The sequence below is a fragment of the Bos taurus genome, chromosome 4 (genome assembly GCF_002263795.3).
Source record: "Bos taurus isolate L1 Dominette 01449 registration number 42190680 breed Hereford chromosome 4, ARS-UCD2.0, whole genome shotgun sequence".
Lineage (NCBI taxonomy): Eukaryota > Metazoa > Chordata > Mammalia > Artiodactyla > Bovidae > Bos > Bos taurus.
Window position 1 is genome coordinate 76,165,352 of NC_037331.1, and position 17,879 is coordinate 76,183,230.

A 17,879-nucleotide genomic window follows, 5' to 3' on the forward strand; every position below is an offset into this window, starting at 1 on the left:
CTCCAAACTGTAAGAGAGTAAATTTCTATGGTTGTAAGTGCCCCCTAGTTTTTGGTAATTTGTTACAGGAGACTAATACAGCCACCTAAATAGTCACACTGTTTATTCATTGATTCATGAGATAAATTTCTATTGAGTAGGTGAGTACAAAGGACAGAACCCTACTCTCAGGGGCTTACCTTCCAGTGAGGAGTCAGGAAGTGGTACAGAAAAAATCTATATACTGTACGTATATTCAGAGGTGATGATGGGCAGGAGAGAGTAAAGTGAGGCAAGGGGTGGGGAGGCTAGCTTTAACCACAGAAGTGAAGGGGCCCTTTGGGAAAGCTGACATTTAAGCAAAGACTTAGAGGAGCAAGGAGTCCAATGGGAACCAGGGAGAAGCATCCAGTCTCATATCCACATGACACAGAACCCATTAGATATTTGGGCGCTTCCAGAGCCCGCGAACCCCACCTCTCCTCCTGTCCCTTCTCCTGAGCCCACCCCTGCCACGGCTTCCTGGTAGTCCAGGCTCCCTACGGGTAGATCTCGGCGGTCCATGGTGACTGTCACCCGGCCACTCTTCATACCACCCCACAGCCTCTTCCGGCAGGAAGCTTTGCTCATCCAGGGCAGAGATACAATTTAACCTGCTCTCAAGGAGGGCCATGATATGGGCAGGGTGTCCACTGACATTCTCTGAGGATGCCTGAGTTTCAGAATCAGCCACAACTAGGGACCACACTCCACTCAGGGCTGGAATAGAACTTTTTTCCTAAATCACAAGACAATCATCATTCAGTCCGCTAAATGCTGTCCCCACAATCCCAGGGACAGGGGAGCCTGGTGGGCTGCCGTCCATAGGGTCGCACAGAGTCGGACACAACTGAAGCAACTTAGCAGCAGCAGCAGCGGAAGCCCTGAGATATGCTGCATCACTGTGGCCTCTGCCTGGAGGTGGTCATCCCCACCTGCTCAAATGGCCCAGGACCCCAGAGCCCCTCCACTGACTAGATCTGTAGGAGTGCACAGCAAGCCAACAGTAAGACTGAACCCCAACTTTCATATTTCATTCAAGACAGGCAAGATTTTTCCCTGTTCTTTTATAAAAGATTAAGCAAAAGGACACTCATTAGACAGAGAGAGACTAGTCAAGAGGAATTCCAAATAATACAAATTATCTTCCCTGGATTCTCATGTTTAGGTGAAGAAGTTAAAAAGAACTTAAGTGTGTCCATCCATTGCTCCCACTTGGGAGCAATTGCTCGTCACTCGAGGGGGCTGTTCATCAGAGGAGCAGAGCCCACACTGGGGGCCCAAGGAAGGAAGGGGTGACAGCATTTTAGAAAATTACACTCTCTCCCCGCAGGATAAGTTAAACAAATAGGGGCGTCTTTAAAATATCCACACAACCGACTGCTTTTCTATTAAAACCGCCAAGGAGTTTAGTCAAGCAATTTTTTTTCCTTTATTTTTGTTAAATAAGATTCCAGAAAGTATAGTGCAAACACTCAGTAGAAAAGTTGCAATTAAGAAATGTACATTCACATTTAACATTTCAGTCCATTCACTGTTTCAAATAAAAATAGGACAAATTATTCAATTACTTGTCTCAATTTAATAATCTTGGAAAAGACTGGAAGGTATTCTACAGTGTTCAGTGGACGTAAAAATAGACCCGTATTGATTATACAAATCTATCATGAGAAGTTACCCAGTGATATTGAGTTGTTGTCGTTCGGGTACAGACATTTCGTTTCCGCGTCTAAAGAAGCATTTTCCGTGAGCTCTACCAGCGGGACAATGTGTCACCCCAGCCCACTCTGCGCTCCCTGGAGGGACACAGGAGGGCGAGGGGTTCACACAACCCTTCTCAATGAGTAAAGAAAATCCAAGAGTGAGCTTTGGGTTTACCTTAAATGGGAGTGGAATCTGCTGCTAAGAGATGGTCAGAATTGGTACATTAGCTCTGCTTGTGCAAGGTGGGGTGCAATTGGTGTGAACGGTGTGCACGAGAGACAAGGGGAGTGCACTGAGGCTGAGAGGAGACACTGCAGAAGGGGTGCAGGAGCTGCACAGGCTCAGGGTCCAGGATCCGCCGAGGCGGGACGCACTGCGGCCAGCCAGCAGACGACCCGTGGTGGCCTGGGCCTGTCCCTTTGCACATGCTGCGTGTTTTGGAATCCAAACTAAGTTTTACACGGTTAGGAATTTCACAGCATGCAATGTTGAGTGCAAACGGCTCACGCAGCCACAGTTTCAAAAGAGATGAAGGCAAAACCACGTGCCTCTCTGGGGCTAATGCCCAGGGAGCATCGGTGACCCTGGCCCGTGGAAGAGGCTGCAGCAGCGGCTTCATCAGGATTCCCAGAACATAGGAATGGTGCCCTGAGACATGTGCTGCGTGCCTGGGCCAGGAGTTGCGTGGGGGTTGCTGGTGGGAGGCAAAAATCAAGTTCTGGCTACTGGTGGGCCTGCTGCCCGTGGAGTGCCATCTGGAGCTTGAGCCCCAGACATGGCTCTCTGGCTGGCTGGTCCCGCATGCTGCCCTGCATGCACTTATGAAGCCCAAGGGTGGGCAGATCTCTGGGGGTTCGTCTAGGAATTCCTCTCTGCTTAAACATCAGTTCTCAATAAAGGACTGCCAGCTGTTTTTGGAATCCAATCCTGCTGAAGATGAGCAGCCAGCTCTGGGAGCCAGCCAGCCCTGGGGGAGTCAGGGACACCTGTGCTCCAGGGGCACCCAATCCTTTACCATCCACCACGTCTCTGCCTCACCTTCTACACGTTCTCAGTGAAACCTGCTCTTGGACGCTAATCCCCAGAAAGGAACACTGACTGCCTCCTCCACGCCGTAGCGTGACAAGGACATCAGAGGATCCTGACCTGGTAGAGCCCCTGCTGGGGACTGGGTTGGCTTCATGTAAGTGGGGAACTGTGTGCAGCTTGGGAGCGTCTGAGGGCCTGGTTCTCTCCCAGGCCGATGGCAGAGAGGCCTTATAGGAAGTGACAGGACAACAGTCCTCCTCACTGAGGGACAGTTCCTAAGACACAATGGCAGACGGTACTGCAGGATTCAGGTTTAGGACAGAAAGGATGACAAGACAGGGCAGGGATTGCAGCCCGATGCTGTAAGTCTTTGCTGGGGACCAGCTACTGGAGCAGGGGCAGCACTGAGAGGAGAGAACACACACTGTCTTCATCTCACAGTGTCAGGCCCAGCCTGGCATGCACCCCCACCACTCATGTGCACACAAGCTAAGGGCGCCATTAAAACCAACACAACTTCCCCAATTTCACCGTGAGTCAAGAGGCGCTGAATAGAACTGGAAACCAGGAGCTCGGAACGGACAGGAACAGGGTGAATCCTCGTCCTGCCGCTCAGGACTGTGTGACTTTGTCCACGTCTGTAGCCTCTCTGAGCCTCAGATTCTTCATCAACAATGTGGGGAGCATGGCCACACCTCCCCCTGCCGACTGTTTGGAGGTGGGCGGGGTGAAGCCCAGGTAAGATGCTCCGTCACCTACCGAGCTAGACGTGGGTCTTAGTCATGATGGTTTCCTTAGTTTGTGGTCACATGAAAAGTCCACCGGAGATGTAGTTTAACTGCACAGAGGAGTGATCTACCATTTCCCTGTGGTTATTAGTGTAGAACAAACTGAATCTAGGGAAGTACAGGGATTTCACAAAGGAATGAAGGATTATATTAATAACTACATGGACAGTCATTATTTGTGGCTGAAGAATAGGAGCCATCTGTAATCACAAGAGATCCGGGGCTTCCCCAGCCAATCGTGGCCCATTCCCTAGAAGACCATCTGTCCATTGTTTTCTCCTTCAGCCCAGAGATTGAAGCCAGACCTCCAAGTGGCTCCCCAGGTACAGGGAGGTGGGGGTGCCCTGCCAGCTCCTTCCTCCAGAACTCCTGAACCAACAGCCACCCACCTGCAGCTCTCCCCACAGGCCTCCACATATACCAAAACCCAAACACAACAAAAATAAAACCACCACACAGATGACAGGAAGTGGAATCAGGCTGGGGTCTTGATGCCCTGAACTTTATACTGATACTGGAGAGAGATTCTTTTAGGAAAAAAAAAAAAAGAAGGGAGGGAGGGAGGAAGCCTCCTTACTCTCTAGTAGTTGCTGGAGATGGAGGCTTGGGTTCCACCTGGATGCCAGAGGGGGTCAAGGCCCCCCTTTCTGTCCACTCCTCCCGGCCCCCTGCTTCCAGGCTCGGGACCTCTAGGGGCAAGCAGGGACGGCTTCACCTGATGCCCTGGGGGGCAGTCATCTGTCTGTATTCCTAGTTATTCCTGTATTCCTGTAGTCTGTATTCCTGTATTCCTAGTTTGTTTCTTATATGAATCCATCCTGATTCCAGGAACAAATAACTGATTCTAATTTTGCTTATGCCACGCCATGCAAACACACACGTGTGTGCACGCGCGCGCACACACACACACACACACACAGATTCAGATTAAGTTAGGCCTCTGGCAAAAAAGTTATCTTTGATCTTAGTGAACACATGTGTTATACTTTCAGGAAAATTAAGGAATATGAATGTCTGAGTTGTTACCATGAGGTCAAGCTGTTTAGGGAGGTCCAGCCCCAAATGGGGTACCTGAAATTGGGCTTGTTAATTTCATGAGCTGAACAAAGAAGACAGACTTCCTCTCACCATCACAGGACCTGCCTCCCACCCATGTGAGCACAGACGGAAGGACAGAGCACAGACCAAAGGAAAAACCGCTGAATCCTTTCCAAAGCTTCCCGGGGCTTCCTGGAAGTGAGAAGTCCCCAGGAGCTCCCCTGTATGCCCACAGTCTGGGGTGTGCCCCTGACCTGAGAGGGAAATATAGATCGGGTCCCAGCCTCTGGGGCTGAGCCCATGGTCCACAGCTGGTATGACTGACCACCCTGCTGGGCATGCCTGCCTGGCCCCAGCCACTCAGCTGTCCCCTGCATCCCACTCACCCTCCCACACTGTCTCCTTGGCACCAGGCTCCCAGCCATCAGTTCACAGAGAATCAAGGATGCCCTCCCTGCTTTTGAGGGTGGGAAACAGCTGCCTGGTAGCACTCCCCAGGTGCCACCTATGCAGGTACACTAGCCCCAATCTCCTGAAACCACTGGGAAAAGTCACAATTCCACTCCCCCCACAGCACACAAGGCCAACCCTCGGGCACCTGGCCTGGTCTCTGCTCACAACAGACCAAGAGATGTCATCGGACCCTGGGCACTGTGTCAGCGAACTTCCTAGGGTAAAACCCATCTCTGTCTCCCAACTCAAGGTGGAGGCCTGAGCCATTACAGCTAGCCTCCAAACACCCAGGCCTAGGGCCCCCTGTCCGGCCTGCTGACCTCCAGACCTGGGAGCACAGCCCCCGGTGGACCTGGAATCTGACTTAGACCCACCCCCAGCCTAAGGTTCTGTGAAGGCAGATGCAAACCCAGGAGGCTGCATGAAGAGCTGTCACATCTTTCATCGTTCACAATGGAACCGGGAATGTTACATGATAATCTAGGAAGGCTAATGCACACTTGCAACTTTCAAAGCAAACTGCAGCTGGCGAGGGGGACGTCCGGGCCCTTGGACACGTTCGTGTCCTCCAACTGCCACCAGCCACAGTCCACCTCTCATTTAAATATTTCACCAAAGCAAATATTTTGAAACCAATTGCCTCTACGAAGTTTAGATTTGGGGGTTATGTTTTGTTTTGTTAATTGAAGCCATTACAAAACCAGGGCACGTCAGTTTTCTGGGTGGGGGCTAGTTATACACAATCGACGGGCCTGCACACTTCAGAATGACAAGTGTGACAGCAGGTCTGTGGTCCCCTGTAAGGGAACTGCTTGATGCAGGGCATATCATGGGAACACGCATTTCCTATGTGCGTGATGGATGTACACTTAGGCAGCGTTTGCCTTATGAGTCAGGCATTTTGTCCCCAGCAGGACCTGCCACATAGGGAGAAACCTCCAGGATCCCAGACTCAGGGAATCACAGACACACCATGTGGAAGGGCGGACACACCCTGGAAATGAGACGGGTCCGCCTGCCAGGGAGAAAACCTAAACACAGCTGCCAGGCCAACCCAGCTCTTCCTTCCTGAGCGGCAGGCGAAAGCAAGGATTCAAATATTATATCCAGGTGGCTGCTGGGACAATGGTATCAGATGGAAAGCAAGGAAGGCTGGCTGGACCCTGCCCAAGCCTGCACATCGGCCAGGGATTGTGGGTATCAGCGCCCCACAGTGCCCTTCGGTTTGGGGAAACGTACACATGGCCTGTCTCTGACACCAATCTGCTTTGGACCAGACCTGTCTCTACAGTTTGGAGTTAGAGTTATTGCTTCGAGTGACAGAAAGGATCGGAAGCCCTGGTGGCTCTGGAGTCTGATAAACACGGCAGGCTCACGGCGACTGGGTCTGGGGGCAGGCGTCCACCCTGTAGGACACAGACCTCCGAGTGGACCGGCCCAGGGTTGGGGGCCGTGGAAGCGTTCGGAAGTTCAGGGCTGTGTTCTAATCTACTGAGGTCAGGCACAAGAGGCATGCAAGGGTCTTGAAAGGACACAAGGACGGGGTCATTCCAAAGGGTAGCAGCCAGGCCAAGCAGGGGGATGCGTTAGGGACCTCACGCGTAGGCTAAAGTGTGCTGTTCACACCGGGAGTTGGGCTTGCCTTCATTTTGGTCAGAAGGGAGCAGGCAGCACCTTACCCAGTGCACTATTTACAGAGCATCTTAAAATAAATAATTTAGAGAGAATCCTACTCGGGAGGCTCTAACATTTGTACATGATTATTGTACAAGGTTAAAAATAAATAAGGCAATATCATACAGTCTTATCACAAATAAAAAGGAAATTGTTGACCAAACCCCAAGGAACGTTATGGCTGAACACGGCCCCTGTGCCCACAGGAAGCAGGTAGGGTTTGGAGCTGCTGATGATGAAGGTGGTTCTGCTCATCGAAGGGGAGACCTCGCCGTTTCAGAACAGCTGAGGCCCCGATGGCTTCCCGAGGTGGCGGTGACGGGGGGCCACGTGTTCCGTGGCTTTGCCAACCCACGTGGGGATCCCACGGCTCTGTGGACCCAAGGTCCCAGCACAGCAAGGCTGGGATCTCACCCCAGGCTCAGCGTCCATTTCGCTCAAGTCGATGTGAATTCAGAGCCCGTGGCTGTGGGAGCAACGACTGCTTCCTCACTGGCTGATGGCTGGGCCATCCTCACCTTCGACCAACTGCAGCCCCTCATCTTTAAACAGAAACCTCATGCTCAGAATATTCCTGACTGCCTACCTGCCTCATCCACTTCTAAGGGGCCATGTGATCACATTGGTCACACTGAGTTAACTCACGTGGCCCAGGATCCTCTCTGCAGCTTACAGCCTGCACCCTGAATGGAGCGCCCCCTTTGCTGGGTGACAGAGCATATTCGCAGTGTCATGCTCCAATATGCCGTCCACCTCCTCCCACCATGCCCTGGGGTGGAAGCTCGGCCATGGTGAGCAGATGGGCAGCAGGACCCTGGACAGCATCTCAGCCCCACGGCTTGGCACAGATGTGCACACCTGCAGAAGCCATGTGCTCTGGAGACGACTTGGTTCTGCCCTGTCTGTAGGAGGCGGGTGACCACTCAGCCAGGGTGCATCTGAGGAAACACTGTCCACCTGCCCGCCTCTGTCACTGGCCCATCCACACTGGCTAAGCGGCCGACTCTGTTGGCTACTCGCCCCCACAGTCACAAGACACATGCCCAAAATGGGGGGAGCCCAGAGGACATGGGGTTCAGTCCAAAGTGAGCCCCTGTTCCAATACAGCAAAGTCAGAACCCCCAGAGAGGGGGTAGAGCCCTTGGAGACCAGAGAAGAGAGGGACACCCAGGCTGCTGACTCTGCCAAGCAGGGCTCCCCTGAAACCACAGGACCTCCTCCAGATGCTGTCAAAGCTCTGGGTCTCAGATGGACATCCCCCCCACATTGACTTGCCTGCCCAGAACCTTCCCTCCAGTTTCAAGCTGCCCTCCTCCCTGCGGTCAAAAGTCAAGGTCTCCACGTCCAGCTATTTCTAGACAGTTCCTTCCTACTGGCCCTCCTGCACCCCTGCCCCCTGTAACAGCATATTCCAGCATGGTCATGCTCCTCATCTCCATGGCAACCACAGAGATACACTGGTAGGAGATTCCCAGACTTGCACAGAATTATTTGCAGTCACTTTCCCCGCAAATTAGAGCAGGGACATCTAAACTGACAGCCATGAATGCCAAAACTCCACATCCAGGGGACCGGTTCTGCTGGAGGAACACCTTCCATCCAGGAAGAAGCTTTCTCATGCTTGTGAGGTTCACTTATCTTCAAAGTCAATGAAGCCTTGCACTGCTGTTCAGCATACAGGAACCCAAGGTGCCACGGTAGAGAGGTAAGAAATGACACCAACCACCTTCTCTCCTTTGAACAAACAGTGGCGTGGGCAGAAAAGGGAATGTCCAGGTTTCACAGGAGCTGCTGCACTCAGGCGGGGCAGGTGGAGAACGCAGAGGCAGAACATGAACTATGCTGGTCACAGAGATGTGGCTGCAGGGCCCCCAGGAATTCCAGAAGACCCACCTCTGACTCTCAGCGAAAACTCAATCTGAAGAAAGCCAGTGGCCACCACCACGCATGCAGTGGGACAGGGGCTTCTCAATTCTTCCCAAACCATCCCCTAAGGCCTGTACAGCTCTGCCCTGCTGAGAGAGTCCTGACTCCCACTCCGGGCTCTGCAGGCCACTGCCCAGGGCTGGAGCTGCCCCCATGGGACCCACACTGCTGGGCTGACGCTGATCCATCTCAGGGCACAAGGTGGGCGCCCCAGTCACTCTGCCAGCCAGACCTCTGAGGCTCTCACTGTAGCCTATGGCCCTGGAGAATGTCCTGAACGTTCTGACACCTGGAGCTGACCCAGCCAACCTCCCTCTGCCACTGAGGTGAGGACAAAGCAAACACAGTCGCCGCTAAAACCTCGGTGTCCGTGCGGTCAGGGTTCGCCCCTCACCCGACTCACTGCTGGACTCACTGCCCAGCTGCTTCAAGTCATGCCTGGACTGTGCCCCTTCCCCAGCCCAGTCACCAGCTCCCAGCCCTGCTCTGCTGGCTGGGCTGGTCCCTGGGGGAGCCCCAAAGACCCCCAATACCTCAAGCATTTGTGCCCTGTGCCCCAAGCGGCTGGCATGGGCTCCACTAAGCCTCCTTCCCAGAGGCTCCAGGGGGCAGGTGTTGGCCTGGGGGGCCTGGGGCAAGCCCCGAGCCCTGCAGAGCCCCTGGCCCAGCTCCAACTGGGAGGCCGGCTGCAGGAGGTACCGGGGGGTGACCCGCAGCCAGTCTGGTCTGGAGGCCAGCTCTTCCGAAAGGATACATTTTCCGCTCTGAGTTCAGGGACCTGGTTTGGGAGCCATTTCCATCGGTCCTGCCTTCCAGGAAGTATGTCAGCATCTCACCCTTGCCCTTGACACTGACTTTGCCTCGGCACACGAAGCGGTAGGAACCCCGCCGCAGCAGCCGGTGAACTTCCTCTGTGACCTGCAGAGGGGAAAGGCGGTCAACAGGGAGCCCACGGGAGGGTCCCTCCTCCCCCAGCACTGCCCACCCCAGCTCTGCCTGGAGGCTGAGTCATGCTCCTCCCATGGTCACTCTGGTCTCTCTGTGAGAAGGACATGATCATGCAAAGAGCATGGGACTCAGAGGGGCCTTAACGGGGCCCTGGACAAACAGGAGACGACAGCACTCACCATGAGGAATACCGAGAGTGGACGATCAGACTGGACGGGCCCACAAGGACCCAGCCTCAAGGACTGGCATGTGAGCTCTGTGGTCACCCCCGAGCCAGATGCCTGGACACCAAGCTCCAACTGAGGGCCGGAGCTACATGGCCTTACGCGGTTCCCCAACAGGCTCAGTGCACCCCAAAGTCCTTCGTGGAACTGAGCCACAGACTAGCCGGTTACACAGGGCAGACGCTATTGTCAGAAAGGTCACCTCTCAGATGAGGCCTCTGAGATGCAAGGTGGCAAAATGTACAGTGATAAAAGTCTCTTTCCTTTCACACTGAACCCACCATTCATCCATTCAAAAAGATCTGCACTCCCTAGAACCCTGACGTCCAGCTCAAGCCCAAATATACACACTGACAAAACCCTCTGAGTCTTATCCTTATGGTGAGCTCCCTCCTTTCTTGCCTTATGAAGAATAGGAGGCAATGAAATTCCCAGATCATAGCACAAAGAATTGCTGGAGGTAAAGGTAATCCACCACTACACACAGTAAAGTTAAAAATGAAGGTTTTAGGTTGGGATGGGCCTGGGTGTCCTTCCACGTTGCCTGGGAGCTCCAGCCACCCCTGTCCTCTGCATCCCTCCACCTTGAGATTCGAGCCAGGAAGTCCCAGGCTGTGAGTCGGGGCTGTGCATGATGTTGCCGAAGTGGGTCCCAGAGAGGGTCCAGGTCAGGGGCTCAGAGACACAAGGTCCCCAAGAGGCTGAGAGGGCATCCGCAGGAAGTCTGATTTTTAACCATCTTCAGGAGAATCCCTATATTTCCCAAGAGGCTGACTAGGAACTCTCCCTAGAGTTCTCTGTGAGGCCTGGCCAGCATCAGGGATGGGGGGACACCTGCTCTGCAGCCACGTCGACCTCACTCTGTCTAAGAGACAGTGCTGGACCCCATAGAGGAATTCCAGGGAAGTACCTGCTTGATCCCCAAGCAGATGGCTGAGGTGGAACCTGGGAATCGTCACAGGTGCCTGCCTGAGAGTTAGTGCCCAATGAACGGGGGCGGGGCCCCAGGAACTGAAGGTGCATGATGCGGGACAGCCCCAAGCCGCAACCTTCTCACTGAACTGCAGCCTGCAGGATCGCACCCCAGTGTCTCTCTCAAACCCTAGGGTGAATGCACGGGTCTCTGGAGGACCGAGTGAGAAGCTGTGATAAAGTTAAAGGACCAGCATTAACTGGCTGCAAGGTGGTGATTGCTGGGTGTGCAATGCTCAGAGGCCGCCTCGAGGCCCGACCACAGCAGGAGGGCTTGGCCCTGCTCACCCAGCACTACGTTCTCTGCCACTGTCTTTCAAATCTTCAGTGCCGGCTGGAGTCATGGCACCAAGTCTCGTCCCCCATGAGCCACCCACAGGTTCTCAGGTCAGGTGGCCCCACTGCACTCACCTTTCAAAAGGCAAGGAAGCCCCTTCTCAGTTCTAGGGAGCTGTCACTACTCCCAACTAACTGTCCCCTGCCACTCATCACCCCAACTCTGCTCCTGACCACAGAGGGGTCACCCCACCCCCCCGCCGCCGAAGCCACAGACACACTAAGCCACATGGTTCAGTGGCCCCACCCAGAAAAGGCAGACAGGGACAGGAGGACGCAGGCTGCTGGACTGGGTGGCCACCCCAACACGACCCTTGCTCCTCCCACGGCAGTCTCCCACCGCCAGGATGGACACCTGGGCCCTGGGGACTTCTGAGTGAACTGACCTGGATCCTGCCCTGGACGCCGGTACTGTCCATCCGACTGGCCACATTGACCGTGTTCCCCCAAATGTCATACTGCGGCCTGCGAGCCCCGATCACTCCAGCCACCACGGGGCCAACATTGATGCCTGGAAAACAGCCACGGCGTGGTGTCAGTACAGAGGCTTCCGAGGGGAGGAGCTGCCCCTCATGAAGTCACGGCTTACGGGGTCATCGAGCAACACTCCTCCCCAAAGCAAGGACCCTACAGCATTGCCGAGGGGCAGCTCTCCACTTGCATCCCACACCATTAGCCAGCGGTCCCCACCACAAGAAGTCCCATTTCCTGGAAGCGCGACCTCATGCTGAGTCCTGCTGCTAAGAAAGCTAAGCTTTCAGTCTGCAGGTGTGTTCCCACACCCAGCTCCCTCTTCCAGAAAGGGCAGTAGCTCCTGTTTCCCCAGATGGGATCCCTCTGTTCTTTCTGGTGTGGGGCCCAGAACTAAGTATTTGAGGATGCTCTAGAGAGAGTGAGGCCCCTTTCTCTTTATGCGGTCAGGGTCTAACTGGCCTGGACAGTAACACAGGCCCATGTGCCCCAAATCTCCCCAGATCTGAGCTGATGGCACATCACTCCTTCTGACTCTGTAGTCTGCATCAATTTTTCTGAGCTTACCCAAGCATATTAATAGCCTTTCAGACACTGACCCAGTCAGGCCCCTGAAGCCTGGGTAGCAGGTGCTTGGCATCTTCAGGAGGAAGCGGAGGCAGAACAGGCTGAACTGAGCCGGGAGGCTCAGGCTCAGTGGATGTGGGGACCCAGGGAGAAGCCCCAAAAGGGACACTTCCAGATGGCTGGGGGAACCTGGGGAGCCCCCCTCTACCGCCCTGGAGGCCCTAATCCATGTGGGTGAGGCTGAGCCAGGATCCAGCCTCCTGTATGACCAGCCACCCAGGCACGGAGGTCCAACTGGCCTGTGGGTCCTCAGTAGGAGAGTAAGAAACAGAATCTCCCTGATGGACCCTTGGATCTGTTTCCTGTCACATCCGTTCATCTACGCATCTGAGCCCGCAGCCCCGGACGAGAACTGAACCCTGCAGGTGAGGCACAGAGGGCGCCCTGCTCCCACCTCCAGCACATCCCGTGGGCCGGGCACCAGGCTAGGTCAGCTCTCGTGTTTAAGCTCATCAGAACTTCCCCCACCCTGGTGGACACTGGCTACCACCCCTCAAAACCACTCAAACCCAGCTCTAAGTTCTGTTTTTAAGGTCACTAAACGTTTAAAATAAATGTCCAGTTTAACTGTATCATAGACTAAGGGGTAAGGGTGGGGAGAAAGAGGGGAGGGAGGAACAGACAAAGGAAGGAAGGGAGGGAGGGAGGGAGAAATCTCTAGTTTAACTATATCCTCAACTAATACAATTTTTTCTGCTAAACCTATCTACCCAGGGGGGAAAAAATTAATTTAAGACTAAAAAAAAAAAGAAACCCTATAGTTTGGAAAGAGCTAGAGAGGAGCTCAGATCCCAGCTGGTTTTCCTCCTCACTCACAGGCAAGGGACAGGAGCCCAGGAGGACCGAGGGCCCAGCCTGAGCCTACACCGCTGGGCTCCTGCACAGCGTATGAGATACCCAGGCCTGCCGACAGGAAGCGGGGCATCTTCCTCCAGGTAAGTGTGGGCTCAGAGGTATATCTGAGAGTCTCTAGGACAATCAAGATTTCTCCTGTGTTGTGTGAGCTGGACAATGATTCTTCCAGGCTCTAAGTCATGGATACCCAGTGTTCCCTGCATCCCTGGCACTCCTCTGGGTGGCGCCATCCTCCTTCCTGTGAGATAAGGGAGTCTGGACCAGTGACCCCTGCTCGTGAGGAAAGGCCCAAGCCACAGGCTCCCAGGGCAGTAGAGAAAGGGTGAGCTGGCCCAAGTGATGGGATAGCTTGCCGCCACATACCAACACGGAGCACAAAGTCGTTATAAGACTGGTAGTTGATCTCATCCAGGACATCAAACATCTCGATGGCAAAATCTGCCAACGTGCTGAGGTGGGAGGAGATGCACTTCTTAGCCTGGACGTGAGCACACACAGGTTATTACATTTGAGGGGTGTAAGGGCAAAGAGGACAGGGACACTCAGCCAGTGACCTGCAGAGGTGAGGGGACTACCCTGTACCCCCTCATGGGATGAGGGACTTGATCCCCATGTCAATAGCTGGCTGGGGCTGGAGGCTGGCTGGGTGGTTCTCATCAGGGATTGAGTGGCACCCTACAGCTGCCCTAGTGTGTATTTATCATCCCATTCTACAGGTAGGAGACTGAAACAGAGGTAGAATAGTATTGCTCAAGGCTTACAGCTCCTGAGAGCAGAGGCTGATGCCACTGGAACCTAAGCAGAGCCCTTCTGCAGGAATGGGCTGGTGGGATGGGAGAGGACCCTGTTGTGGGAAACCAAGTGTCCCACTGCTCAGACAGTGCTGCCACTGGCCCACTGTAAACAAACAAAGCAAGGTGAGCACAGTGGATGGTCAGCATTCACACAGCAGAGAGCAAATCCAACCCTCCTTCCTCACACTGAGACTCTCTTTCATTGTGTTGTATCTCCTTGGATACAAATCAGGTGGTTTGCAAAGATTTTCTCCAAGTCTATGGATTGTCTTTTCATTATAGTATTTTCCACAAGTTGAATTTTAAAATTTTAATCAAGTCCAACCTAACAGTGTTTTCTTTCACAGATCATGCTTTTTGTACCTCATCTAAAAACTCATCGCCAAACCCAAGGTTACCTAGGTTTTCTCCCATGTTATCTTCTAGATGTCTTATAGTGTTGCATTTTACATACAGGCCTATGATACATTTTGAGTTAGTTTTTGTGAAGAATATAAGGTCTGTGCCTGGATTCATTTTACAAATATAGATAGCCAGATATCCAATTTTTTATAGCACCATTTGTTGAAGACTATCTTTGATCCATTTGTCAAAGATCAGTTGATTATATTTATGCGGATCTATTCCTGGGCTCTCTATTCTGTTCCACTGGTTTATTTCACTACTCTTTTGCCAAAACCATACTGTATTGATTACTGCAGCTCTATAGAAATTTTTTAATATTACTTCTTTATCTGGCTGTGCTGACTCTTAGTTGCAGGATGCGAAATCTTTGATCTTTGTTGAATCATGCAGGATCTTTATTTTAGTTGGAGTATGTGAAATCTTAGTTGCAGCATGTGAGATATAGTTCCCTGATCAGGGATCAAACCTGGGTCCCCTGCATTGGGAGCCAGGAGTGTTAGCCACTGGACCACCGGGGAAATGCCATAAATCTTGGCGTCTGACAGTGTCAGTCCTCTAATTTTGTCCTGCTTCTGCTATGCTGTGTTGACTACCCTCAGTCTTTTGTCTTTCCATGCAAACTTAGGATCAGTTGGTCAATATCACAAAATAACCTGCTATACTTTTGATCAGGATTGCATTGTCTACAGATCAAGTGAGAATAACTGACATCTTAATGATATTGAGTCTTTCTATGCAGAAACACTGAGTAGTTTTTGACTGATTTAGATCTTCAATCTCTTTAATCAGACTTTTATAGTTTTCCTCCTAGAGATATTATATATATATATTTAATTTCTACCTAATATTTAATTTTGGGATGCTCATGTAAATGGCATTGTATTTGTTATTTTAAATTCCCCTTGTTCATTGTTGGTATAAAAGAAAGCAACTGACTTTTATACCCTCTTCCCACAACACAAGAGAAGACTCTACATATGGACATCACCAGATGGCCAACACCAAAATCAGACTGATTATATTCTTTGCAGCCAAAAATGGAGAAGCTCTATACAGTCAGCAAAAACAAGACCAGGAGCTGACTGTGGCTCAGATCATGAACTCCTTATTGCCAAATTCAGACTTAAATTGAAGAAAGTGGGGAAAACCACTAGACCATTCAGGTATGACCTAAATCAAATACCTTATGTTTATACAGCAGAAGTGACAAGTAGATTTAAGGGACTAGATCTGACAGACAGAGTCTCTGATGAACTATGGACAGAGGTTCATGACACTGTACAGGGGACAGGGATCAAGACCATCCCCAGGAAAAAGGAATGCAAAAAAGCAAAATGGCTGTCTAAGGAGGCTTTACAAATAGTTGTGAAAAGAAGAGAAGCCAAAAGCAAAGGAGAAAAGGAAAGATATACCCATTTGAATGCAGAGTTCCAAAGAATAGCAAGGAGAGATAAGAAAGCCTTCCTCAGTGATCAGTGCAAAGAAATAGTGGAAAATAATAGAATGGGGAAGACTAGAATCTCTTCAAAAAAAAATTAGAGATACCAAGGGAACATTTCATGCAAAGATGGGCTCAATAAAGGATAGAAATGGTATGGATCTAACAGAAGCAGAAGATATTAAGAAGAGGTGGCAAGAATACAAAGAACTGTACAAAAAAAGATCTTCAAGATCCAAATAATCACGATGGTGTGATCACTCACCTAGAGCAAGACATCCTGGAATGTGAAGTCAAGTGGGCCTTAGGAAGCATCACTACGAACAAAGCTAGTGGAGGTGATGGAATTCCTGCTGAGCTATTTCAATCCTAACAGACAATGCTGTGAAAGTGCTGCACTCAACATGCCAGCAAATTTGGAAAATTCAGCAGTGGCCACAGGACTGGAAAAGGTCAGTTTTCATTCCAATCCCAAAGAAAGGCAATGCCAAAGAGTGCTCAAACTACCGCACAATTGCACTCATCTCACACGCTAGAGTAAAGTAATGCTCAAAATTCTCCAAGCCAGGCTTCAGCAATACATGAACTGTGAACTTCCAGATGTTCAAGCTGGTTTTAGAAAAAGCAGAGGAACCAGAGATCAAATTGCCAACATCAACCAGACCATTGAAAAAGCAAGAGAGTTCCAGAAAAACATCTATTTCTGCTGTATGGAGTATGCCAAAGCCTTTGACTGTGTGGATCACAATAAACTGTGGAAAATTCTGATAGAGATGGGAATATCAGACCACCTGACCTGCCTCTTGAGAAATGTGTATGCAGGTCAGGAAGTAACAGTTAGAACGGGACATGGAAGAACAGACTGATTCCAAATAGGATAAGGACTACGTCAAGGCTGTATACTGTCACCCTGCTTATTTAACTTATATGCAGAGTTCAGTTCAGTTCAGTTCAGTCACTCAGTCATGTCCGACTCTTTGCGACCCCATGAATCGCAGCATGCCAGGCCTCCCTCTCCATCACCAACTCCTGGAGTTCACTCAGACTCACGTCCATCGAGTCAGTGATGCCATCCAGCCATCTCATCCTTGTCGTCCCCTTCTCGTCATGCCCCCAATCCCTCCCAGCATCAGAGTCTTTTCCAATGAGTCAACTCTTCACATGAGGTGGCCAAAGTACTGGAGTTTCAGCTTTAGCATCATTCCTTCCAAAGAAATCCAAGGGCTGATCTCCTTCAGAATGGACTGGTTGGATCTCCTTGCAGTCCAAGGGACTCTCAAGAGTCTTCTCCAACACCACAGTTCAAAAGCATCAATTCTTCCGCACTCAGGCTTCTTCACAGTCCAACTCTCACATCCATACATGACCACAGGAAAAACCATAGCCTTGACTAGACAGACCCTTTGTTGGCAAAGTAATGTCTCTGCTTTTGAATATGCTATCTAGGTTGGTCATAACCCCTTCCAAGGAGTAAGCATCTTTTAATTTCATGGCTGCAGTCACCATCTGCAGTGATTTTGGAGCCCCCCCAAAAAAAGTCTGACACTGTTTCCACTGTTTCCCCATCTATTTCCCATGAAGTGATGGGACTGGATGCCATGATCTTCGTTTTCTGAATGTTGAGCTTTAAGCCAACTTTTTCACTCTCCTCTTTCACTTTCATCAAGAGGCTTTTTAGTTCCTCTTCACTCTCTGCCATAAGGGTGGTGTTATCTGCATATCTGAGGTTATTGATATTTCTGCCGGCAATCTTGATTCCAGCTTGTGCAGAGTACATCATGAGAAATGCTGGGCTGGAAGAAGCAGAAGCTGGAATCAAGATTGCCGGGAGAAATATCAATAACCTCTGATATGCAGATGACACCACCCTTATGGAAGAGAGTGAAGAAGAACTAAAGAGCCTCTTGATGAAAGTGAAAGAGGAGAGTGAAAAAGTTGGCTTAAAGCTCAACATTCAGAAAACGAAGATCATGGCATCCAGTCCCATCACTTCATGGGAAATAGATGGGGAAACAGTGGAAACAGTGGCTGACTTTATTTTGGGGGGCTCCAAAGTCACTGCTGATGGTGACTGCAGCCATGAAATTAAGAGACGCTTACTCCTTGGAAGGAAAATTATGACCAACCTAGACAGCATATTAAAAAGCAGAGACATTACTTTGTCAACAAAGGTCCATCT

The 17,879-nt window shown here is 51.2% G+C and overlaps 1 protein-coding gene across 1 annotated transcript in view; it reads right to left on the reverse strand.

The window, feature by feature from the left end:
* Positions 1 to 8,737: 8,737 nt before the first annotated feature.
* Positions 8,738 to 17,879, reverse strand: part of ADCY1 (adenylate cyclase 1) — a 99,668-nt gene continuing 90,526 nt past the window's right edge. Inside the window, 3 exon segments of the mRNA NM_174229.2 lie at positions 8,738 to 9,548; positions 11,497 to 11,621; positions 13,427 to 13,541. Coding sequence (NP_776654.1) covers positions 9,210 to 9,548; positions 11,497 to 11,621; positions 13,427 to 13,541 — 579 coding nt within the window. The 3' untranslated portion in view covers positions 8,738 to 9,209.